At 42.2% G+C, this 27,389-nt stretch overlaps 1 protein-coding gene across 1 annotated transcript in view; it reads right to left on the reverse strand.

Annotated features, from left to right (window-relative positions):
- Positions 1-27,389, reverse strand: part of LOC134353570 (doublecortin domain-containing protein 1-like) — a 610,678-nt gene that overhangs the window by 182,383 nt on the left and 400,906 nt on the right. Inside the window, exons 21-22 of the mRNA XM_063061626.1 lie at positions 21,284-21,407; positions 6,024-6,205 (exon numbers count right to left, since the gene is read on the reverse strand). Of these exons, the coding sequence (XP_062917696.1) occupies positions 6,024-6,205; positions 21,284-21,407 (306 nt within the window). The remainder of the gene's footprint in view (positions 1-6,023; positions 6,206-21,283; positions 21,408-27,389) is intronic.

Genomic DNA, 27,389 nt, shown 5'->3' on the forward strand with positions numbered 1-27,389 from the left:
TGTGACCCCTCCATTTCGGATACGATCGTTCTTCCGTGGTGAACCCAGCACCTAGGCAAGGGTGGACACACACACTAGGTTCCCACCGATCGTACCTTTACACCCTGTGAGCCTATGGTCGGTTCCCGCAAACTGGACCTCCAAACTCCCACCACTTGTGGGGGCACACCGCTCTTTCCAGGGTCTCGTTGTCTTGTGGTCTCGTGGTGTCGCCTTCCTTAGCGAATCTGCTCTTTTTATCCTGCTGCTGGGGTATCACCTGTCCGTCAAACTTCAAACAGTTCAGGTTCAAAGCAACCGGTCTGTCAATATTCTGAATTGTGTTTCTTTTCCGTTAATTCCTCTCTCCTCTGTTATTAGCATTTTGAATGTTTCTCCATTGTCTCTCTTATCTCTCATTAGCATCAATCATCCGATAGCTTGGTTTGGCGTCACAATATGTACATGCTCAAGCTTTTCAGTCCACTGTAAGTCATCCCTACAATTGCCAAGATCCTTTTCTGTAGTGAATACTGAAGCAAAGTATTCATAAAGTACCTCTGCTAGCTCTTCTGGTTCCATACACACTTTTCCACTGTCACACTTGATTGGTCCTATTCTCTCATGTCTTATCCTCTTGCTCTTCACATACTTGCTGAATGCCTTGGGGTTTTCGTTAATCCTGTCCACCAAGGCCTTCTCATGGCCCCTTCTGTCTCTCCTAATTTCATTCTTAAACTCCTTCCTGCTAGCCTTATAATCTTCTAGATCTCTATCGTTACCTAGTTTTTTGAACCTTTCATAAGCTCTTCTTTTCTTCTACCAGTTCACTGGTTAATTGGACATTGTAATTGTCTTGTGATTAGACTATGGTTAAATATGGGGGTTGCTGGGTTGTGCAGCTCATGGGGCCAGAAGGGCCTGTTCCGTGCTGGATCTCTAAGTAAAAAATAAATAAATAAAACTGCGGAGGGTTGTAAGACCCTCTTACAAACCTGGTGTCAACATCTGGCAAATACCCAGCACAGCGTTTTCCTATGGCAGGAATTGAAGCAAGTCAGAATCAGAAACAGGTTTAATATCACCAGCATATGTCACGAAATTTGTTGGATTTGCAGCAGTACAATGCGATACATAATGATAGGAAAAACATATATTACAGTAATATATGTGTATATTAAGTAGTTAAATAAGCATTGCAAAAATAGAAATAAAAAAAGTAGTGAGGTAGTGTTCATGGGTTCAATGTCCATTCAGAAATCAGATGGCAGAGGGGAAGAAGCTGTTCCTCGATCATTGAGTGTGTGCCTTCAAGCTTCTGTACCTCCTTCCTGATGGCAGCATTGAAAACATGGCACGTCCTGGGTGATGGGGGTCCTTAATGATGGATACTGCCTTTTTGAAGATGACCTGGACACTACGGAGGAAATGCTCATGATGGAACTGACTAACTTTACAACTCTCTGCAGCTTACTTCCATCCTGTGCAGTACCTCCACCCATACCAGATGGTGATGCAGCCACTTAGAATGCTTTCCACGATACATCTGTAGAAATTTGCGAGTGTCTTTAGTGACATACTGAATCTCCTCAGACTCCTAATGAAATGTAGCCAGTGTCGTGTCTTCTTTGTAGATGCAACGATTCAGGAACAGCACCTTCTCCTCTGCCATCAGTTTTCTGAATGAACAGTGAACCCAAAAGCACTACCTCTACTTTTTTGCACTGCCTATTTAATGTAACTTTTTATTTTGTATATCTATCGCTATTATGATGGTAGGAAGCTGGGGTGAGTGCAAATGTACGGGAAATGAAGGAGATGCGGGTGAGGGCAGCATCAATAGTGGAGGGAGGGAAACCCCATATATATATATATATCCTTCTTACTGTAACATGATATTAACCCTGATTCTGATCATTGGGAAAATACTCTGTGCATGTGAGGATATTGTTAGCTGCACATCTGACACTTGGTAAACATCGGCCATGCTAAGGAGAATTGTGCACTAAAATGTTCAAGCCAGTTTCCCCATGGGTAACAATTGACCAGGAAACAATTGGTAGCACTATCTAATTTTGGGGAAATTGCTTTTACATTAGAATAAACAGGTTAATTTAAAAGGACAGGTTATATTTCTATACTGGTATTCCCCTCATATCGAAGTTTGAGAGGCTGAGTGTTTAGGATGATGTAAGTGCTTTGGCAAATGGACACCATTTTCTGCCCGTAATCCAGAACAAGGGGGCATAATCAAAAATTTACATCAGGGTGATGTAAAAATATTTATTCATAAAATGAGATTAGAATTCTGATTCACAAGACCAATTAAAAAGTTCCCACATAGGGGGTAATAGTTCTTTTTAGAAAAGGATTATTTTGACCAGCTGAGAAAATAGGCTGGAAAATGGGAGATAGAATTTAATGCAAACAAGTATGAGGTGTTGTCCTTTGGGAAATAAATCACACTAAGACTTATAATGGGCACTGAGGGGTGAAGAAGAACAAAAGTACCTTGAATCCATAGTTCCTTGAAAGTGGGAAGAATATTTAAGTAATTTTCCATATATACAAAATTCTGACCTGTTAGACACTATTTTAAAAATCAACCCTTTAGTGAAAGGTTTTATTGGGAAAATTTATAATTTACTATTACAACAGGATAATTATCCTCCATTTAAGATTAAGCAAGATTGGAAAAGAGAGCTTAACATGACCTTGATAACAGAGGATTGGTTGCGAATGTTGAAGTTGGTTAACTCTTCTTCGATTTGCGCCAGTCATTCTTTGATTCAATTTAAAATTGTACATCGTTATCATTTGACAAAGGAGAGACTGTCTAAAATATTTCCTAATGTAAATAGTCAGTGTGATAGATGTATAACTGAGATAGCTACATTGACACATATGTTTTGGTCGTGATCTGTACTGAAACAGTTTTGGAAATCTATTTTTTCTACAATTTCTAAAGCTTTAAAAATTAATTTACAACCTAATAAATGACAGTTTTGTTTGGTATAATTCATCAATATATTCATGGTATTTCTATATCAGACCAATATGTAATTGCATTTGTTACATTATGGGCTAGAAGGGCTATTTTATTAAAATGGAAAGATGCCTCTGCTCCCACTTTGATACAATGGTTCTCTCAGATGATGTTATGTCTTAGTTTGGAAAAAATCAGAAGTCGAACTTTTGATCCTCACTTTGACTTTGAGAAAAGGTGGGGCTCTTTTGCCTGCTACTATCATTTGACTTGAGTTAATTAAGATGGTTCCCTTCTGATTCTTGGGTAAATGGATTTGGTTGGCGGATTGATGTCTTTTTTTAATAGAAGCTTGTATGGCGTATAGCTCCAGGTTTGTGCTCCAAACGGGTTTTTTTTTCTTTTTTTTTTGTTTGTTAGCTGAGTTTTTTTTTGTTTTAGTTAGTAGGGGTTCTTTTTTCCTTCTTTCTTTTTTCAAAAAAAATAGCTTTAACATTTTGTTTTTTTTAATTATTATTATTGATATACTGTTTAGCTTGGTTAATAGTTTGACTCTTATTATACATATTGATATATTTAAAAAAAGAGAGTGAAATCATGGGTAGATGTGATCATAAAGACAAGAGATTCTGCAGATGCTGGAAATCCAGAGCAACACACGCAAAATGCTGGAGGAACTCAGCAAGTCAGACGGACTCTATGGAAAGGAATAGCATATTCCCCTTTCCTTTCTAGTCCTGAAGAAGGTCATAAATAGTGCTTTTAGGGCACTATACATGGAAACATAGGAATCTACAGCACATTACAGGCTTCAGCCCACAATGTTGTGCTAACCATGTAACCTGCTCTAGAAGCTGCCTAGAATTTCTCTACTGCATACCCCTCTATTTTCCTAAGCTCCATGTACCTATCTAAAAGTCTCTTAAAAGGCCCTATTGTATCCGACTCTACCACCATCACTGGCAGTGCATTCAACACACCCACCACTGTGTGTTTGAAAAACTTACCTGTAACATCCCCCTTGTACGTACTTCCATACACATTATATATACAGAACTGTTTATAATATATACAAATTGTAATATAAAAAATATATTAATTACTGTATATAATCAATTATATACTGTACATAATTAAATTAAATAAGTACTGCAAAAGGAGAGTAAAAAAAAAGTGAGTTAGTGTTCATCAGTTCACTCATTGTCTGCTCAGAAATCTGATGTCAGATGGGAAGTAACTGTTCCTAAAACATTGAGTATGAGTCTTCAAGTTCCTGTACCTCCTCCCTGCTGTAGTAATGAGTCCAAACTATTCCCATACACAAAATATTACTGACTCTAATCAATTATTATCCTCTTCTTATAGGCTTTACAAATAATGACTTCAAGAGCAGGGAGGCAAAATTTCTAATCTTGTGGTTTACTGACTGCGGGTATCCATATCATCTGTTTCGGTAAAGGTCACATACCTTGGTTGGTTTAATATGTTATTTATGGATTAATGTTAAAGAAAGTGCAAGATACTGTTGTCGAGCCCTCACTTGGAGTTTTGATAGTTCTGTTATAGTAAAGACATCAATCAACTGGCAAGAGTGCAGAGCGGATTTACGAGGATGCTGCCAGGTCTTGAGGAGCTCAGACACAGAGAGAGGTTAGGCAGGCCAGGACTTCGTTCCTTTGAACATGGGAGATTTGAAGGGTGACTTTACAGAGGTGTATAAAATCATGAGCGCTATCGATAGGGTGAAAGCACCCAGTCTTTTTCCCGAGAAAGGGAAACTAGAAACAAGAAAGCATAGGACAAATAAACTCTTCTCGGGTGTCTAGCTGGGTACAGGTATCAACTTTAACCAATGTTTCGATGACAAATTCACTGGCATATAAAATATCTGGTGAACATCAGACAGACGAGACGCACAGTGAAAACCCGCATCAAAGAGCACAGAGTGTATCCATTTGGGTTACCCAGAGAAATTGGCAGTAGTAGAACATTGCATTTGCAATGGCCATAGGATTGACTTTGACAACACAAAACTACTGTGCCGTGCCAGTGGCTTTTGGGACTGCCTGGTGAAGGAAGCCATTGAAATAAAACTAGAGGAAAAGAATCTTAACAAAGGCAAAGGTCTCACTCGAAGTAAGAACCGGAATTTGATTGTAAGCAAGGTGGGACAGTGGAAACCTGATTGGATGAGGACTAACCAATCAGGAGTGGCAGACGATGGGGGTATAAATACCACTGGACTAGACATGCCCAAGCATCATCCCTGATGAAGATGGAAGAGTTTGTCATCGAAGTGTCAGTTAAAATTGATACCTGTACATGGCTGGAAGCCCAAGAAGAAGTGCCAGGAAAGCACTAGATCCTTTTTCAAGAGAGCACAGGTGTTCAGTAAGGAGAAACATTTAAAAGAGAGTCCTGCACACATAGAACGAGCTGCCAGAGGAAGTGGTTGAGGCAGGTACAGTCGTATCATTTAAGAAGGACTTCGGTACAGGGAGAGGTATAGGCCAAATGCAGGAAGTTGGAAGTAGTTGAGTGAGGCTGTGGTTGATAAGATTTCATTGGGCCAAAGGGTCTGGATCTATGCTTATCTTCCTTTATGACCTTATGATTAACTATCAAGTAGCCACTTGCACTAATCCTATTGAAAGATATTTGTAAAAGAACGTGGAAAGGAGGGGTTAAGAGGGATATGGGCCAAATGGAGTTAGCTTGGTGGGTACGATAGTCAGTATGAATGAGTTGGGATGAAAGGCCTGTTCCCTTGTTGTATGACTCTGTGACTAGAATATAAACATGTGACTTTTACTCCATCACTTTAAGCATACAGAGACATTTTTTGTTCCGCATCAAGTAACTTTAATAACTACACTTACAATGTGGTGTTTACTCTTACATTTCAGAGGCCTTATGTCACTAAGAATGCAGATCCAGTGACTGTGAAAAGCTAAGATGTTCAGAACGTCAGTATATACCGCTTGTGCTGAGGTCTCAGGTGGAACTGCGTCCACACTGTAACCATGACTGAAGTGATAAAGGTACTTTGCTGTCTTACGTTTTCTTGGGCATGCTGGTGATGTCTGGTCCTGTGACTTTTAGTGCTCTGGATTTGTCTTGTTCTCCATTCTTCAGAACCTTTAGTCTCACAGGGGCGTACACCTCTTGACTTTTCTGTTCTTGGTTTTTCAGCGGTGGGGCATTGGGAAGAAGGGATCCTTCAATTGGCCAATCATATTCCTACAAAAAAAAAATTTTGTTTCATCCACATATGCACACCAGATATACTCAGTGGCCAGCTTATTAGATACACCTGTACACCAGCTCATTAATGCAAGTATCTAATCAGCCAATCATGTGGCAGCAACTTGACGCATAAAAGCACGCAGACGTGGTCAAGAGGTTCAGTTGCTCAGACCAAGCATCAGAAGGAGGAAGAAATGTGATTGAAGTGACTTTGACCGTGGAATGGTTGTTGGTGCCAGATGGGGTGGTTTGAGCATCTCAGACACTGCTGATCTCCTGGGATTTTCACGCACAACAGTCTATCTAGGGTTTACAGAGAGTGGTGCGAACAGCCAAAAAGATGTATAGTGAGTGGTGGTTCTGAGGGCAGAAACACTTTGTTAATGACAGAGGTCAGAGCAAAATGGCCAGACTGGTTCAAGCTATCAGGAAGGTGACAGTAGCTCAAATAACCATGTGTTACAACATTGGTATCCAGAAGAGCACAACACATTGAACCATAAAGTGGATGGGCTACAGCAGCAGAAGACTAGACCAGGTTCCACTCCTGTACCTCATAAAGTGGCTTCTGATTGCAAATCTGCCATGACATTTGTGTTCAACCATGTTTGCCTCATTTGGAGATATTGAGTCACTCTTCTGACGGCTCTTTAACTCAGTGAGCCAATTGTGAAGATTTGGCCTAAACAGGTATATCGAGATAATTACCAATACTCAGAAATTCATGAGGTCAATCAAAGGGGAATTGGAACTGCCTGTAATTATGACACATCAAGTTAGTACTTGGCTTCCTTGCATTTTGAAAATATAATTTGTGTCTGTTTAGCATATCCCTTCCTCATGTGCTTGAACAGCAAGATCTGGAATTCCCTCTCAAAATCTCTTTGGCGTTATGACTCAGATTCATATTCAGATTTATTTATCACATTACATCAAAATGTTAAGATCATACCACCATAATATAGTGGGAGTAAATCAGGTCATTTGATCATCAAATTAGGTCATTTGATGATCAGTCCATCATTGCAGATTTATGATCCCTCTCAACCCCATTCTCCTGCTTTTTACCCTTAATTTTTTGATGCCCTGACTAATCAAGAACCTATCAATCTCCCCATTAAACATACATAATGAATTGCCCTTCACAGCCATCCATGGCAATGAATTCCAGACATTCACCGCTCTTGTGCCAAAGGAACTTCTCCTCGTGTCTGTTCTATTCTGAGGCTGTGGTCCTAGACTCCCCCACTTTAAGAAACATCCTCTCTACATCTATTCTATCTAGGTCTTTCAATATACTATAGGTTTCAATGATTCCTATAGGTTTATATGTTAACCCTTTCATTTCCAGGATCATTACTGTGAATCTCCTCGAGACCCTCTCCAATGCCAGCACATCTTTATCTTAGATGAGGGGCCCAAAGCTGCTCATAATACTCCAATGCCTTATAAAGCCTTAGTATTACATTCTCGTCCTCACAAAATGAGTGCTAACATTGCATTTGCCTCTCTTACCACAGATTTTAGTGTATCCTGCACGACAACTCCCAAGTCCATTAGCAGCTCTGATTTCTGAATGTTTAGTCCATGCTGTTACTTCATCCACCAAAGTGCATGATGATACAATTCCCTACATTATATTCCATCTGCCGTTTGTTTTCCTGATCTCCCAATCTGTCAAAGTCCTTCTGCAGCCACCCTACTTCCTCAAACACTGTCTTCCTTTCCATCTTTCTTCCTATCATCCACAAACTTGGCCACAATGCCATCAATTCCATCATCCAAATCATTGTCAAAAATGTGAAAAGAAGCAGTCCCAAAATCGACCCATGTGAAAAACCACTAGTCACCAGCAGCCAACCACCCTTTACCTCCTGCTAGTCAGCCAAACTTCTATCCAGGCAGGTATCTTTCCTGTCATTTCATGGGCTTTTATCTTGTTTAGCAGCGTCATGTGCGGTACCTCGTCAAACAGCTTCTGAAAATCCACGTAAACAACATCCACGGACTCTTCTTTATCTATCCAGCCTGTTATACACTCAAAGAATTCCAATAGGTTTGTCAGGCAATATTTACTGTTATGAGCCTCCAAGCACCCTGAAACCTCATACTTAGTAGTAGACTCCAACATCATCCCAACTACTAAAGTCAGCCTAACTGGCCTATAATTTCTGGTATTTTGCCTCCCACCCTTCTTGAAGAGTAGAGTGACATTTGTAGTTTTCCAGTTCTCCGGAACCAATCCAGAATCTAGCGATTCTTGAAAGATCATTACTAATACCTTCACAATCTCTTCAGGTCTTTCAGAACCCTGGGGTGTACACCATCTGGCCCAGGTGACTTAGCTACCTTCAGAACTTTCAGCTTCCCAAGCACCTTCTTCTTCATAATAGCAACTACACTCACTTTCGTCCCCTGATACTCTCCAATTCCTGATATAGTACTGGTGTGTTCTACAGTGAAGACCGATGCAAAATACTTACTGAGTTTGTTGCCATTCATTTGTAATGCTATTACTACCTCCCCAGCTTCATTTTCCAGCAGTCTGATATCAGAATCAGAATCAGAATCAGGCTTATTATCACTGGCATTTGTCATAAAATTTGTTAACTTAGCAGCAGCAGTTCAATGCAATACATAATATAGAAGAAGAAGAAGAAAAAAAGTAAAATAATAATAATGATACTAATAAATAAATTACAGCATTCATATATTGTATAGATTAAAAATCGTGCAAAAAACAGAAGTAATATTTATTAAAAAAGTGAGGTAGTGTTCACGAATTCAATGTCCATTTAGGAATCAGATGGCAGAGGGGAAGAAACTGTTCCTGAATTGCTGAGTGTGTGCCTTCAGGCTCCTGTACCTCCTACCTGATGGCAACAGCGAGAAAAGAGCATGCCCTGGGTGCTGGAGGTCCTTCATAATGGATGCTGCCTTCCTGAGACACCGCTCCCTGAAGATGTCCTGGGCACTTTGTAGGCTAGTACCCAAGATGGAGCCGACTGAATTTACAACCCTCTGCAGCTGCTTTCGGTCCTGTGCAGTAGCACCCCCCCCCCCCACCCCCGGACCAGACAGTGATGCAGCCTGTCAGAATGCTCTCCACGGTACACCTATAGAAGTTTTTGAATGCATTTGTTGACATACCAAATCTCTTCAAACTCCTAATGAAGTATAGTCACTGTCTTGCCTTCTTCATAACTGCATCGATATGTTGGGACCAGGTTAGGTCGTCAGAGATCTTGACACCCTGGAACTTGAAACTGCTCACTCTCTCCCTCTATGAGGATTGATGTATGATCCCTCTATGAGGATTGGTGTATGTTCCTTCGTCTTACCCTTCCTGAAGTCCACGATCAGCTCTTTTGTCTAACTAATGTTGAGTGCCAGGTTGTTGCTGCAACACCACTCCACTAGTTGGCATATCTCACTCCTGTACGCCCTCTCATCTTCATCCAATCTGCATTCTACCAACAATGGTTGTATCATCCGCAAATTTATAGATGGTATTTGAGCTATGCCTAGCCACACAGTCATGGGTATAGAGAGAGTAGAACAGTGGGCTAAGCACACACCCCTGAGATGCGTCGTGTTGATCATCAGTGAGGAGGAGATATTATCACCAATCTGCACAGATTGTGGTCTTCCAGTTAGGAAATCAAGGATATAATTGCAGAGGGAGGTACAGAGGCCCAGGTTCCAATATCTTCTGTTGCCTTTCTTTTTCTCTTTATATATCTGAAAAACTTTTGATATCCTATTTTATATTATTGTCTAGCCTATTGTCATATTTCAGCTTTTCTCTCCTTATTGCATTTTATTTAGTTTCTGTTTGATTTTAAAAGTCTCCCAATCCTCTAACTCCACTAATTTTTGCTATATTGAATGCTTTCTCTTTTACTTTTTGACTTCCCTTGTTAGCCAGTTACCTCATCCTCCCTTTTGAATACTTCTTCTTTGGAATGTATCTATCCTGCACCTTCCGAATTGTTCCCTGATACTCTGGCCACTGCTGCTCTGCCATCATCCCTGCTAGTGTCCCCTTCCAATCAACTTTGGCCAGCTCCTCTCTCATGCCTCTGTAGTTCCTTTACTCCACTGTAATATTGATTTTAGCTTCTCCCTCTCAAACTAAAGAGTGAATTCTATAATCTTATGATCACTGCCTCCTAAGGTTTCCTTGAAACATTCAGTGCAATACGTAATTTGCATTAACAACTAATATATCTCAGGATGTGCTGGGACCAGCCCATAAGTGTCACAACACATTCCACCCATGCCCACCATGCTTGATTGATCAACACAGGACACAACAAAATAGAACATACCAAGTGACAAAGCAACAACAGCAAAATAAACCCCATTCCTCCCTCCCAACACAAACATAGTCAGTCCTCCAACCCCAGGACCGGCCTCGGCCTCTTCTTTGGCCTCCAGGCTCAGATTCACAAATATTAAACCTTCCCAAGTGGATAACTCATATACTCAGGGATGTTTATTTACTTATATGAGAAAATCGGCAGATACTGGAAATCCAAGGTAACACATACAAGATGCTGGAGGAACTCAGCAGTCAGACAGCATCTATTAACAGTCAACGTTTCAAGCCGTGACATCGAATACTTATTTCTTTCTTTAGATGGTGCCTGGCCTGTTGAGGTCCTCTAACATTTTTGTATGTGCTGCCTATTTATTTATTAGTTGTTTATCTTTGTCACATGGTGTGAGCAGAATTATCTGCAGCTTAATGTGAAAAAGACTAAGGAGCTGGTGGTAGACCTGAGAAGAGCTAAGGTACTGGTGACCCCTGTTTTCATCCAGGGGGTCAGTGTGGATGTGGTGGAGGATTACAAATACCTGGGGATACGAATTGACAATAAACTGGACTGGTCAAAGAACACTGAGGCTGTCTACAAGAAGGGTCAGAGCCGTCTCTAATTCCTGAAGAGACTGAGGTCCTTTAACATCTGCCGGACGATGCTGAGGATGTTCTACGAGTCTGTGGTGGCCAGTGCTATCATGTTTGCTGTTGTGTGCTGGGGCAGCAGGCTGAGGGTAGCAGACACCAACAGAATCAACAAACTCATTCGTAAGGCAGTGATGTTGTGGGGATGGAAGTGGACTCTCTGACGGTGGTATCTGAAAAGAGGATGCTGTCTAAGTTGCATGCCATCTTGGTCAATGTCTCCCATCCACTACATAATGTACTGGTTGGGCACAGGAGTACATTCAGCCAGAGACTCATTCCACCGAGATGCAGCACAGAGCGTCATAGGAAGTCATTCCTGCCTGTGGCCATCAAACTTTACAACTCCTCCCTTGGAGGGTCAGACACCCTGAGCCAATAGGCTGGTCCTGGATTTATTTCATAATTTACTGGCATAATTTACATATTACTATTTAACTATTTATGGTTCTATTACTATTTATTATTTATGGTGCAACTGTAACGAAAACCAATTTCCCCCGGGATCAATAAGGTATGACTATGATTACAGTATTTACAGAGTTTGTCTTCCTTTGCACATCGGTCGATTGTCAGTCTTTGTGTGTAGTTTTTCATTGATTCTATTGTACTTCTTTGTTCTAATATGAATGCCTGCAAGAAAACCAGGTGATGTACGTTCTTTGATAATCTATTTACTTTGAACTTTGACCTTTAAATTTATTGCCCATCCCTCACGGCTCTTCTGGAAGGTGGTGTCCTGTTCAGACACAGCGGCCTCTTGGGAGCCCAGCAAAGATGTCTTTTTTTAAACTTCTTTTTATGATCACAGGACAATGCTAGAAATTAAGGTGGTCAGTTACTACAGATCTAGCCCTTGAGCGAGGTGCTTGTTGTCAGAGGAGCTGGACTTGGTGTGGGCTGTGTTACTGCCTGCTACAGGAAGGCATCAGAGTCTAAGAGCAAAGGTGGTGTACGGTCCAGCAGCAACTGATTGTCTTGGATGTTTCTCTGCAATCGCAGGACCTTGTTGGACATTGATAATGTACAATGCTGGGAGACAGGATTTTTTGAATAAAACACGTGTGATTCGTTTTATGCGCTTAACAAAGATAGTCAGCTTGCACTGACATCATTGTATCAGATACTGTCTCTGAAAGTGAAGACAACTCAGTGGCAGCGTTTGTGAGTGATGTAGAACAGTTTCTATTCAGGACAATATGTGTCATCTGTCACCCATTACATTACCCGACACAGGGCACCCACCCCCACTCCCCAGAGTTCTCCAAAACCAGCATTGTCTCTCTAACTGGAGCTATTATGAGCTGCCGAGCTCAGGTTCTTTGTGCCTTAGTTGGAGTAACAGCAGGCTCCTCTGGCTCGTCCAGGGGTGTGCCGACACACACGTGGTCATGTCGTGATGCACGGGGTATGGGAATGGAACCATCCAGGTCTTGGAGGGCCAGTTTAAGACGACCTACAGAAATAGATTCAGGGTTATCGTTCCTATCTACAATAAAACTCTTTTTGCCAGGTTACAAAACGTGGAACAGGTCATTATAAGGGGGCTTAAGGGGATGTTGATGTGCAACAGGGCAGACAAAAATGAACTAGGTAGAACGTAGGTCAACTAGAACCCGAGAGTGCTGTACGCCATGATGGGAGGTAGGAATAGGTATAAAAGAATTGTTTACTGGGAAGGGCGGAATGTTGCTGAGACACTGACCAGGCGGTCATGGTGTCAGGAATAAAATCACCCGGCACCCGTGGCGGCTGCCCATACACCAGCTCTGCAGTGGAGGAATGCATGTCCTCATGGTATGATGTTGTGGCCTTCATTGAATTGAGGCTGAAGGATGGCTGTAGTTTGGAGCTGAACGTCCAAGGTTACACATTATATTGGAGGGATAGGAAGGTAGGCAAAGGGAGTGGTGTGGCTCTGTTGGTAAAGAATGGCATCAAATCAGTAGAAAGATGTGACATAGGATCGGAAGATGTTGAATCCTTGTGAGTTGAATTAAGAAACTGCAAGGATAAAAGGACGCCGATGGCAGTTATATACAGGCCTCACAACAGTGTCTGGGAGGTGGACCACAAGTTACAACAGGAAATAGAAAAGGCGAGTCAAAGGGGCAATGTTATGGAGATTTTAATATGCAGGTCGATTGGGAAAATCAGATTGGTAATGGATCTCAAGAGAGTGAGTTTGTTGAATGCCCAAAAGATAGCTTTTTGGAGCAGTTTGTCATGAGCCTACTTGGGGATCAGCTATACTAGATTGGGTGTTATGTAATGAACTGGAGGTGATTAGGGAGCTTAAGGTATAAAAAACCTTTAGGAACCAGTGAAATTTGATAGGGAGAAAGTAAAATCTGATGTAGCAGTATTTCAAGGGAGTTAGGGAAATTACAGTGGTATGAGAGAGGAGTTGGCCAAAGTAAATTGGAAGGAGCTGCTGGCATGTGTTTCTGGGGAAAATGAGGAAGGTGCAGGACACATGTATTCCAAAAATGAAAAAAATACTCAAATGATAAAATAGTAAAACCATGGCTGACAAGGGAAGTCAAAGCCATTGTAAAAGCAAAAGAAAGGGCATACAACAAAGCAAAAATTAGTGGGAAGATAGAGGATTGGGAAGTTTTTAAAAACCTACAGAAAGCAACTAAAAAAAATTATTGGAAGGGAAAAGATGAAATATGAAAGCAAGCTAGCAAATAATATCAAAATGGATAGTAAAAGTTTTTTGAAGTATGTTAAAAATAAAAGAGAAAGGAGAGTGGATATAGGGCTGCTAGAAAATGAGGCAGGAAAAATAATAACAAGGACAAGGAGATGGCTGATGAACTAAATGAGTATCTTGCATTAGCTTTCACTGTGGAGGACACTAGCAGTATGCCTGATGTTGTAGTGTGTGAAGGAAGAGAAGTGGGTGCAGTTACTATTTACAAGAGAGAAGGTGCTCAAAAAGCTGAAAAACTTAAAGGTACATAAGTCACCCACACCAGATGAACTGCATCCTAGGGTTCTGAAAGGGGTAGCGTTAGAGATTGTGGTTGCATTGCAACTGATCTTTCAGAAATCATTGGACTCTTGGCATGGTGCCAGAGGACTGGAAAATTGCAAATGTCACTCCACTCTTTAAGAAAGAAGGAAGGCAGCAGAAAGGAAATTATAGACCAGTTAGCCTGACCTCAGTGGTTGGGAAGATGTTAGAGTCAATTGTTAAGGATGAAGTGATGGAGTACTTCGTGACACAGGACAAGATAGTACAAAAATAGCTAGTTTCCTTCAGGGAAAATCCTGCCTGACGAACCTGTTGGAATTCTTTGAGGAGATTACAAGTAGGATAGATAAAGGGGATGAAATGGATGTTGTATATTTGGACTTTCAGAAGGCTTTTGTTAAGGTGTCACACATGAGGCTGCATACCAAGTTAAAAACCCATGGTATTACAGAAAAGTTACTAACATGGTTAAAGCATTGGCTGATTGGTAGGAGGCAGTGAGTGGGAATAAAAGGATCCTTTTCTGGTTGGCTGCCAGTGACTAGTCGTGTTCCGCAGGGGTCAGTGTTGGAACCACTTCTTTTTATTCTGTATATAAATGATTTAGATGATGGAATAGATGTCTTTGTTGCCAAGTTTGCAGATGATATGAAGATTGGTGGAGAGGCAGGTAGTGTTGAGGAAACAAGTAGGATGCAGAAGGATTTAGACAGATTAGGAGAATGGGCAAGTAATTGACAAATGAAATACAATGTTGGAAAATGCACTTTGGTAGTAGAAATAAATGTGTGGACTGTTTTCTAAACAGGGAGAAAATCCAGGAATCTGAGATGCAGAGGGACTTGGAAGTCCTTGTGCCCAACACCTTGAAGGTTAACTTGCAGGTTGAGTCAGCGGTGAGGAAGGCAAATGCCATGTTAGCATTAATTTCAAGTGGTCTAGAATACAAGAGGAAGGATGAGATGCTGAGGCTTTATAAGGCACTGGTGAGGCCTCACCTTGAGTATCTTGAACAGTTTTGGGCCCCTCATCTTAGAAAAGATGTGCTGGCATTGGAGAGGGTCCAGATGAGGTTCACAAGGATGATTCCAGGAATGAAAGGGTTATCATACGATGAACGTTTGATGGCTCTGGGTCTGTACTCGCTGGAATTTAGAAGGATGAGGGGGAATCTCATTGAGACCTTTCAAATGTTGAAAGGCCTAGACTGAGTAGATGTGGAAAGGACCATGGTGGGAGAGTCTAGGACAAGAGGGCACAGCCTCAGGATAGAGGGGTGCCCTTTCAAAACAGAGATGCGGAGAAATTTCTTTAGCCAAAGGATGGTGAATTTGTGGAATTTGTTGCCACATGCAGCTGTGGAGGCCAGGTCGTTGGTTGTATTTAAGGCGGAGATTGATAAGTTTTTGATTGGCATCAAAGGTTATGAGGAGAAGGCCGGGAACTGGGGTTGAGAAGGAGATTAATAAAAAGGATCAGCCATGATTGAATGGTGGTGCAGACTCGATAGGTCAGATGGCCTAATGCTGCTCCTATGTCTTAAGGTCTTATGGTCTCATTTGGAACCGTTCTGAACCCCAGGAGATGATTGTGCCAACACTTGTCCATTAGGGAGGCCCTCAGAGCAGCATTTAAGGAATGGGGAAAGCACTTGCACAAGCCATTGGACTGCAGGAGATACACCATGGTGTGGTGCAATTTAACGCCGAGGTTCTGGACTGTTGTTGCCCAGTGGTCTGATGTGAATTGGGAACCACAGTTGGAGAAAGTATCAGACTGGGTGCTGAACCAAGCAACTCATGTTTTGATGAATGCCAAGAGCCACGTCCGCAGCCGTCGTTGACATCAGAGGAACAACCTCTGGTCACCTGCTGGTACAGTCCACCATGGTAAGAAGATGCATGAAACCATGAGGTAGTGGAGAGGACCAGCCAGGTCCACATTGGCAAGGTGAAACTATCACTCAAGGACCTTGAAAGTTTCCAGTGGAACATGAGCATGATGGCTAATTTTCTCTCATTAAGACACAACACAGGCTGCACGCCAATCTCACACGTCCGTCCTAAGGCTGTGCCACACAAAACTTTAAAGCAACCAGTTTTTGTGAAGCCTTCAGCTGGCAGCCACCATGTAGAATGGGCAACCGACTGAGACATCAAACAGGAGATAAAGTCCTGTGTCTCCGAACTTGATGTCAGCCAACTGCAGGCTCATGTCTATTGTCCAGTTATTCTCGATCACTGAGTCAGTAGCTTGATTGGCTGCCATGCTGGCATAGTCAACCCCAGTGTGTATGGCATCGACAGCAGGCCATGAGAGGCAATCAGCCATGGCATTATTTTTCCTTTCAATGTGCTGTATGTCAATTGAAAATTCTGAAATGTAGGACAAATGTCTGATGCTCTGGCCATAGGTTGCACGAGGGATTTGTGGTCAACAAACACAGAGAAATGCCGACCATCCAGCAGAAAAATAAATTGGCAGACAGCCAGATGGAGGCGGAGAAGCTGCAGTCAAACATGCTGTATTTCCTCTGGGGGAGGTGGGGAGTGCGGAGCTGCCGGTTGAAGAAGACAAGCGACTGCCACACGCTTCCAACCAACTGTTCACGCACAGCACCCACAGCATAGTCTCAGGCATCAGTAGTAATGGCTATAGGTGCGTTGGGCAGTAGGGTCGCGTTTGATAGAGCCTGTTTGATGTTGTCAAATGCTTTGGTCATGTCCGCTGACCACTCAAGCAGCTTTTAAGGGCACTATACAAAGGCAGCATAAATTCAACACTCGTGGGATGAAACGGTGATAGAAATTCACTATACCTAAAAACTCTTGCAGTACTTTGGTAGTGTGGGGCAGTGGAAAGTCCATAATAGGGGCAACTTTTGATGGCAGGGGTGTTGCACGTTCTGTAGAGATGCAGTAGCGGAGAAAGTCAATAGTAGACAACCCAAACTGGCATTTAGTGAGGTTAATAATCAATCCACGTTGGCTTCAGCCCTTGAAAAGTGTGTGGAAATGTGATAAGTGTTCAATTTTGGATGCGCTGGTGACAAGCATATTGTCCAGGTAAACATAAAAGTTAGTCGCTGGAACGTCTGTACTGCATTTTTCAGCCCAAATGGCATGTGCAGAAACTCGCATAGGTCAAACCAGGTTATAACAGCAGTTTTGGGAATGTCTTCAGTGCACAAGGCATCTGATGGTAGCCCTTTACAAAGTCAACGTTAGAAAAAATTATCTTTCCAGCTAAACATGCTGAAAAGTCTTGAAAATGTGGGACCGGGTAATGAACGGGGATGGGGATGGTGGCCTCGTTAAGCAGCAGTAACATTGGACAACAAAGATTATGCTTCCTAAATACTTTTGGGTATATCTTATGGATTTTGGACTGCTGATCATGACAATAACCATGAAATTTCCCAATCACACACCATTTTTTAAAATGGCCAATATTAGTTATTTCAATTCATAATTTGCCAATTAAAATGTTGCCTACAATGTTTTCTATCTTGTTCAGGCATGCCTGGGTATGCTTAGGCAGTGTAGGTGTAGCATGGCAGGACAGGTTTTGGATACTTTCTGTTATACTTGTGGCCAGTACATGTTTAAATCTCAAAGATTTCTCTTATTAAGAAAGCCTAGGAGTTCTACTTTGGGTGTAAAATTGGCGACCAAAACAAAGCCCTGGGCCCCTCACATTAATTGCACAACATGTGCTGTCAACCTTAGAGTTTGGTTCAGAGGTATTCGGAAGTCAATGCCATTCATTGTCCCAATGATATGGGGAGAGCAGAAGGATCATGTGACAGACTGCGATTCTGGCTGACCACTACGTTTGGTTTTTCTCTGCATGCATTTCTAAATGACAACAAATGAGGACTGAGTGTCCTCATTATCTAATCTAATCTAATCTAAAATCTAGAAATCCATTGAATATTCCAATCTCTCTTTGGCCAAAAGACCTGTGCCACATGACGATGGTCTTCCAGTACCGAAGCCATCAGAGTCATGGAGTCAAGAGAAGGCAGATGAAGATGCCATGATGCACAAGTCAGGAATGGAAAATGCCGCTGATACTGATACAGATTTGAATCCTTTATGTCAAGTGAGACTCATCTGATAAATCAATCTGAGTTAAATGACTTGGTCGGAGTCTTGGGTTTATCAAAGCCAAAAGCAGAATTACTGGGTTCAAGTCTGCAAGGGTGGAATCTGCTATTACCAGGCACAAAAATTTCTGTGAAGGATTTTGATATTTGAGACAGAATAGTTTCCCAGAATAACTGATGCCAAGATTAAGGAAGGCATTTTTGTTGGTCGACAAATCAAACCAGTCATCAATAACAGGCAATTCGAAGAACTTCTAGTCGGACCGGAGAAAATCACATGGATGACATTCAAGGATGTTGTTGCAAATTTTCTTGGCAACTGCAGAGCATCGAACTATGTGCAGCTGGTTGACAACATGCTTCAAGCACACAAAACCATGAAGGGCAACATGTCACTAAAGATTCATTTTCTGCATTCCCATTTAGACTTCCCTGCAAATCTTGGCACTGTCAGTGAGGTGCATGGTGAAAGGTTTCACCAGGATATTGCAGTCATGGAGAAATGGTATCAGGGAAACTGGAGTCCATCGATCCTGCTTGATTATTGTCAGACACTTAAGTGATAAGTCTCAGACACCAAGTAGGAGTGAAACTCATCAACAAAACACTGCATGGATGGCAACCACCATCGAGCTTAGGGACCATGTGAAGGTGTGAAAGCCAAGAACTATTTGAACAGCATACAATGCCAAGCATATCCGTTAGCAGATCACCCCTTGTGCTGGCCAGCTTTTCTGAATCCAGTCTACGTGCACAGGCATGGACCAGTGAGCCAGTTGTGGAAATGTGGTGCTCAACTGTATGGAAAATGGGGGCTTGCAGAGGTTTGGGAATTTGCCCAGCAGGTGAGTGAATTCACGTGTGGTGGTGCATGCACTAGACAGAGTCATCATAGGGAACATACTGGGCATACAGGGTAATGACCCAAAGTTCTTTGCGTCCACAAGCCAATAGTTCTTAAGATCTAGTAACATTCCTTTGGCACACAGGAAGTCTGCACCGAACAGTGTTCTAGCAACTTTAGCCAAGACAATGGCCCACGTGTAGCATCGTTCACTGAAGCAGAGCATCACGCATTGTGTCCCATAAGTCCAGATCCTACTGCTGTTGGCAGCCTCCCGTGAAGGTCTGTTGCTCTCTGCCTTACAGTCAATGGGTGATACTGACAGCACACTCACGTGAGCACCAATGTCACACAGGAAGCATTGTCTGAAAGAGTGTCCACAGTGAACAGTAGACGACCCTGGCAGCCGGAACCCACAGTGTTCACAGACTCCTGATGTCCCGATGCAATGGCACTGTCAAAGCTGCACATCTTGGCGTTCGTGCTGAAGCATTCACGGTAAAAACATAGACCCAGTGTTGCCTAGTTCAAAGCTGTGGGGGTGAGTCTGCTGGAAGTTCTGGTGATCAGGCATATTGAAACAGGGAAAGGAGGAAGATCTCTTCCTGACTGAGTGTAGACTATCGGCCTTTTTAACAAACTCCCTGTAATTCTTCATTAGTGTATTAGCAAGGGCTATGCAAACTTCATCAGGCATTTGTTGCATAAAAAGTTCTTTAAAAATAAAACAAGGATGGTGATTGCCCAGGAGAGATAACATGTGGTCCATTAGTTCTGAAGGCCTAACATCATCTTAGCCAGGCAAGGAGAGCAACTGTTTGACGGGCTCAGACTCAGACAGCCCAAAAGTTTGTAATAGGTGAGTTTTCAGAGTGATACATTTATCACATGCAGGCGGGTCTTCGAGTAGACTCAGCACTCTGGATGCAGTGAAACTACTTAGCGATGCGACTACGTAGTAAAATTTGGTACTGTCCATGGTGATTTCTCGCAGTGTGAACCGGGCCTCCACTGGAGCAAACAGTAGCACACTGCTTCCAAAACTCTGGCAGCTTGCATTGGTCAACATGTCATTGAGAAACTCTGGAATTGGTCAAGCGCATCAGTGTCACCATCGTAGGAATTGTGATTAAAGCATGCAAGGGTCATTTTATGTGCTAAACAAAAGCCACAGCCCTTACTTCCATTAGGAACAAACCAAAAACAGTCACCTTACACTGACATCATTATGTTAGACACCGTCTCTAAAAGTGAACACAACAACTCAATAATGGTGTTTGTGAATTGTGTAGAAGTTTCTATTATGAAGAATATGTATCATCTGTCACCCATTACATTACCCTACAGATTGCCACGTTTGCTTATTGGGGAGACAAGTGGTGGGGCAGCTGCGTGGCCTAAGTCATAGCGACAACTAGGCCTCAGTCATAGCGACAACTAGGCCTCAGTCATAGCAACAACTAGGCCTCAGTCATAGCGACAACTAGGCATCAGTCATAGCGACAACTAGGCCTCAGTCATACCGACAACTAGGCCTCAGTCATAGCAACAACTAGGCCTCAAGCCATGTCCTATTGCAGCAGACCAGGAGAGGAGATGCCAGAGGTGGTGTAGCACAGTGTTCATGCTGGTCCTATCTTTGGTGCAGATCTCCAGGTTTCGCTCGGTGGAATGACAAGCTCGACTGCGTGCGTCCATGCGTAAGTTCATCAGTGTACTGCTGAAGACTGTTTGTTCTTGCCAGTAGCACCTATACACCATCAATTTACAGGACATATCACTCAGGGACTTGCACTATACTATATTTTGTGTGTGACTATATGTTTACTGCTATCTTAAACATGCTATACGTGTATGACTGTCAGTGATATGTTTTGCACTTCAGTCCCGGAGGAACATTGTTTCATTTGGCTATATTAATGTATGGCTGAACGGTGGTTGAATTTGAACTTGAGAAAAAGGAGACACTTCTCCATTAAAATCTCTATAAGTGCACCTTGCACTAAAGCAGTTCTTGGATTTCTGAATGAAGGATCAGCCATATATTTCTGGATGTTCAGAATGAATGAAAGCTTTGCCTGACCAACGCCACTGTTGGATCTCTATGTGAAATGTAAGCCGGTGTGGGAGACAGGTACCCCATCTACCACCAGTAAAAGCTCCATTACCCCATTCAATTCACCATCGGGCATCAAAGGCCACATGTAGGTCAGCTTGTTCCACAGGGCGTTCTCCTGCTTTGACTTCTTCCATTGACCTGGCTTTGCAATTCCTTCCTGTTTGATGGCCCATCTAATGAAACAAAAATGATTTTTTTTCATTGAAAAGAAGTTCAATGCTGATTTTTCTTCCCCAAACTACAGAAGCACTAATATAAATATTGAATATTTCAACACGGTGGGAAAATACTTACTCCAGGACTTGTTAACATATCTTGGATTTGAGACAACATTGAGATTAAGATTGAGATTGTTAGATTAAGATTAACTTCATTTTTGTCACATGTACATTGAAATATTGAAATATACAGTGAAATGCGTTGTTTGCATGAAAACAAAACAGTTAAGGTTTGTGATAGTAGCTACAGACACAAAATGCTGGAGGAACTCAGCAGGCCAGGCTGCATCTATGGAAAAAAGTAAACAGTCAATGTTTCAGGCTGAGACCTAGAATTTTATACTAGAACATAAAAGCAAGAATGTAATGTTAAGGCTTTATGAGGTACTGGTGAGCCCTCACTTGGTGTACTGTGAGCAATTTTGGGCCCCTTATCTTGGAGAGGATGTGTTGACATTGGAGAGGGCCCAAAGGAGGTTCATGAAAATGATTCCAGGATAGAAGGGTATGTCATATCAAGAGCGTTTGATGGCTCGGGGCCTGTACTCACTATAATTCAGAAGAATGAGGGGTGACTTATTTGAAACCAACTGAACGTTGAAAAGCCTTGATGGAGAGGATATGGAGAGGATGTTTCGAATGGTGAGCAAGTCTAGAAGCAGAGGACACAGCCTCAGAATAGAGGGGAGTCCTTTTTGCATAGAGATGAGGAGAAATTTCTTTAGCCAGAGAGTGGTGAATCTGTAGAATTCATTGCCACAGGAGGCCATGCCTTTGCATACATTTAAGGAAGAGGTTGATAGATTCCTGATTGGTCAGGGCATGAAGGGATACGGGAGAAGGCAGGAGATTGTGGCTGAAAAGGGAAAATGGATCAGCCATGATGAAATGATGGAGCAGACCCGATGGGCCAAATGGCCTAATTCAGCCCCTATACCTTATGGTCATGAGCAGCCGTAAAGTCACCACACTTCCGAGCCAACATTGCATGCCTGCAACTTACTAACTGGCTGCCAGCAGAAATGGTGGATGCAAGTTCAATTTCAATACTTACGAGAAATTTGGATAGGTGCATGGAAGGGAGGGGTATGGAGGGCTATGCTCCGGGTGCTGGATAATGAGACTAGGCAGATTAATAGTTCAGCATGGACTGGGTGGGCTTCTGTGCTGTAGTGTTCTATGACTCTATGGTCTTGGGCATGTGGGAGGAAACTGGAGCACCTGGAGGAGGGATGTAGGGGTTGATGTGCCTGTTCTATTTTTGTTGGGTTTTTTTTTGTGGGGAGGAGAGATTTGGGGGTTGATGATCGCGCTGCCTTTCTTTTCTTTCTTGGTTTCATGGCTTGCTTTGCATTCGGTGGAAAATAGAAGATTATAAGGTGACTGAAGTTGTCACAGCACAGGAACCGAAAACAAGAGACTAGACACCTAAAGAAAAGAAACCAAGAGCAGTATCAAAAAATAATGCACAGATAGAAGTGCAGATAGAGTAGATAAAACTATGGTTGTTTCCAACTTATTATCAAAATTGAGCTCCACAATTTAAGAAATCAAATCCTACAGGAAAGTTATGATATTGGTACAAAACTAAAGGTTTAATCGGGAAATTTTTATTTGTCAGCTTCATAGACTCTATCAAAACAATTTGCCACCTGGGCTGGAATAAAGTGTGTTGATGTGTGTGAGTGACTACGTGGGCCGTTCTCTTGCTCGTTTGCATTGTGGATGGATGGAATCTCACAAAACATCCCTTTTGTTGAAGAAAATGCTTCTATGGGACACTGAATTTTTTCCTACAGCAAAGATGTCAATAAGACTAAAAGAGTACAGAGTACAATGATGTTGCCAGGACTGGAGGACCTGAGTTATAATGGAAGATTGAATAGGTTAGGACTTTATTCTTTGGAATGTAAAAGTTTGAGCGGAGATTTGATTGAGGTATACCAAATTATGCTGTATAGGCAGGGTAAATACAAGCAGGCTTTTCCTCTGAGGTTGGGTGGGACTAGAAGTTAGGTTAAGGGTGAAAGGTGAAAAGTTTAAGGGGAACATGAGGGGAAACTTCTTCACTCAGAGGGTGGTGAAGAGTGTGGAATGAGCGAATGAGCTGTCAGTGCAAATGGAGCAACCATTTTCAAGATTTAAGAGAAGTTTAGATAGGTACATGGATGGGAGAGGTATGGAGGGCTATGGTCCCAGTGCAGGTTGATAGGACTAGGTGCAGACTAGATGGGCTGAAGGGACTGTTTCTGTGCTGCACTTTTCTATGACTCTAAAGTCACAAAACATCTCTTTTGTCTAGGAAAATGCTTCTATGTGACACAGAATTTTTTTTACAGGAAAGATATCAATAAGATTGAAAGAGTGCAGAGAAAATTCGCAAGAATGTTGCCAGGACTTGAGGAGCCGAGTTATCGGGAAAGATCAAAAAGGATCGGATTTTATTCGCTGAAGCGCAGGAGAATGAAGGGAGATCTGATAGAGGTATACTAAATTATGAGGGCTATAGATGGGGTAAGTGCAAACAGGCTTTTTCCACTGAGGTAGGAAGATACTAGAACTAGAGGTCATGGGTTAAGGGTGAAAAGTGAAATGTTGAAGGGGAACATGAGGCTGGTGAGAGTGTAGAATGAGCTGCCAGTGTGTGGTTTATGCAGGTTCAATTTCAATGTTTAAGAGAAATTGGGATAGATACATGGATGGGATGGGTATGGAAGGATATGGTCTGGGTGCAGGTCGATGGGACTAGATTAATAGTTCAGCATGGGCTAGATAGGCCTCAGGGCCGGTTTCTGTGCTGTAGTGTTCTATGACTCCTGTGTATGACACACAAAATGGAACTGACAAAATTAGCAATGGTTGATATCCACTTGATAAACCTGCATATATAATGTACTTTTTACTCAGAACAATTAGGGGGAGTTATTTCACCTGGGAGACAGAGAACATACACCACAAGATGGCAGTGTTCCACTATTTTTAAATATTCCCTCAATCACAATCCATTTCCCCACACCCTTTCTACTTATTTTTATTTGAGATATAGTGCAGAATAGGCCCTTCCTACCCTTCCAGATGCACTGCTCAGCGAACCGTAACAACCCCAGTTTAACCCTAACCTAATCATAGGACTATTTACAATGACCAATTAACCTAGCCGTACGTCTTTGGACTGTGGGGGGAAACTGGAGCACCCAAAGAAATCCCACGCATTCCATAGGGAGAACTTACAAAGACTTCTCACAGAAGAGGCTAGGATTGAACTTTGAACATCGACACCTCGAGCTCTAATAGCATCATGCTAGCTGCTACACTAACGTGGCGCCCATTGTCTTGCTTGGGTTGTAAATGTCATAACATGGCAAATGGCCATATGAACAATGTATTTCAGGAATTCAAAGACTGGTTTTACAAAGGTACTGGTGTAGGAAATAGAACATAGAACAGTATTGCACAATACAGGCTCTTTAACCAACTCCTTACCCCTTTAACCAAGTCTAAGATCAATCTAACCCTCCCTCCCACATTGTCCTCAATTTTTCATTTATCCATGTGTCTATCTAAGAGTTTCTTAGCTACCTGTACCATCACTCCTGGCAGTGCATTGCACTCATATACAGTACAAATCTGTGTGAAAAAACCAACTTGACATTCCCACTATACCTTCCTCCATTCAACTAAAGCTATGCCTCCTTGTATATGAACCAGTTTCCCCCAGGATTAATAAAGTATGGCTATAACTATGCCTCCTTGTATTAGCTATTTTGGCTCTGGGAAAAGGTTTCTGGCCGTCCAATCTATTTATGACTCTTATCATCTTACACATCTCTAGCAAGTCACCTCTCATCCTCCTTCACTCCAAGGAGAAAAGCCCTAGCTCACTCAGACTTTCCTCATAAGACACACTCCCTAATCCAGGCATCATCCTGGTAAATCTTCTCTGCACCTTCTCTAAAGCTTCCACGTCCTTCCTTGTAGAAATTGTAGTGCAGCTTAAAAGGCATTTCATACAGTCTCGGTCAGACATCGTTCAAAGTTCAAAGTAAATTTATTATCAAAGTACATATATGTCATCATATACTACCCTGAGATTCACTTTCTTACAGGCATTCACAGCAGACAAAGAAATACAATAGAATCAATGTACAACTGCTCACAGAGACCAACAAGCAACCAAGGTGCAAAAGAAGACAAACTGCAAATACACAAAAAAATCAAATAAAAATATTAACAAATAATATTTCAGAATCAGAATCAGAATGTGTCGTGAAAGTTGTTGTTCTGCAGCCGCAGTACATTGCAATACATAAAAATAAAAACTGTAAATTACAGTAAGAAGTATATACATGTTCAATTAAATAAGAGTTGCAAAGAGAGAAAAAAAAGTGAAGAAGTGTTCATGGCTTCAATGTCCATTCGGAAATCTGAAGGCAGAGAGAAGAAGATGTTCCTGAATCATTGAGAGCATGGGTTGTAGGGTCATTGAAAGTGAGCCCATGGGTTGTGTTCAGTGATCAGTTCAGTGTTGGGGCGAGTGAGATTATCCACGCCGAATATTCATGGTGTACCAAAATCCATTTCAATATCAGTCTGAGAAGAGGGGTAGAAAGAGGGCCAGAAGTCAGTTCCCTTTTGGTGTCTAGGGCAGGGTTAGGATCCTGTCCTAGAATCCTGGAAGGATAGGGAGGAATGGTGGTTGGATGGCTTATGATACTGATTATGTTGGGACAGGTGAGATTTGCAGCCTCCATCAGGGAGTTTGACGGACACTTGGTGACTGAAAGTCAAGGCAGACTGGGGTGACTGGGAAATCAGGCTATGGTGTGACTGAGGGTGGGAGAATGTGATGAGGGGCCTGCAGGTTAGATGTGGGAAATTTCTCCTTGCCTCCAAGAAGAGTGTTGCATGATAATCCAAATCAACAGATGCCATTTGATATGGAAATCATGTTGCACTCACTAACAAACCTCACACTGGGAGGTGCCCAGGCCAATGACCCATATGTAGATCAAGTGATAGAGGGCTACAGCACAGGAACAGGCCCTCAATCTCCTCTACTTTGTGCCCAACTGTTATTCTACCTAGTCCCTGTCATGATTCAGTCTGATCACCAGGGCAGGTGGGGTACCAGAGACCTCCAGGCTCTGTTGTTACACCTCCCCTGATTATTAGTTGAGTATCTTCACTATTAACTTGCTTTAGTTACCAGTGCACCTGTACTTTGTTTTGTTTCTCTATTTAAGTACTTCTGAATAGTATGCCTTTGCTCAGTCTTCAACTTACTTATCCTGTGTGCAGGATTTCTCGGCTTCCTCACAAACCAATCCTCTAGTAAAGATTCTTCATTCAACTCCATCCTCGTGTCTGGACTCCTCTGCATTTGAGTCCACCTGGTCTACATCTCTCCTGGCAGTCTATGGGTTAAAGATATTGAACTTCGCCATAGCTACCCTGGTTCAAGTCCAGCTTGGCAACCACCTCTTGTTACAAGTCCCATTACATAGGTACATTAACAACAATTAAAAACAACTTTAGACCCGTAAACAAAGAGGGAAGTTTTAGAAGGATATGGGCAGGTTAATGTCACTAGCTTAACATTGGGTGTCTTGGTCAGCATGAACCATTGGGGCAAAAGACCAATTCCATTCAGTATAACTCACTGACTATAAGTAGTTGTTACTCCAAAATGCTGGAGGGGCTCGACAGGTCAGGCAGCATCTATGGAAATGAATAAACAGTTGATGTTTTGAGCTGAGACCCTTTATCAGGATCGGATAGGAAGAGGAAGAAGCCAGAATAAGAAGGCTGGGGAAGATGAAGGAGGACAAGCTGGAAGCTGATAAGTGAATCCAGGTGAGTGGAGAAGTGGAGGAGTGGGATGAAGTAAGAACATGGGAGGTGATTGCTGGAAAGGGTAAAGGGTGGAAAATGAAGGAA

Source organism: Mobula hypostoma, chromosome 11 (genome assembly GCF_963921235.1).
Source record: "Mobula hypostoma chromosome 11, sMobHyp1.1, whole genome shotgun sequence".
In the NCBI taxonomy this organism is placed as follows: Eukaryota; Metazoa; Chordata; class Chondrichthyes; order Myliobatiformes; family Myliobatidae; genus Mobula; species Mobula hypostoma.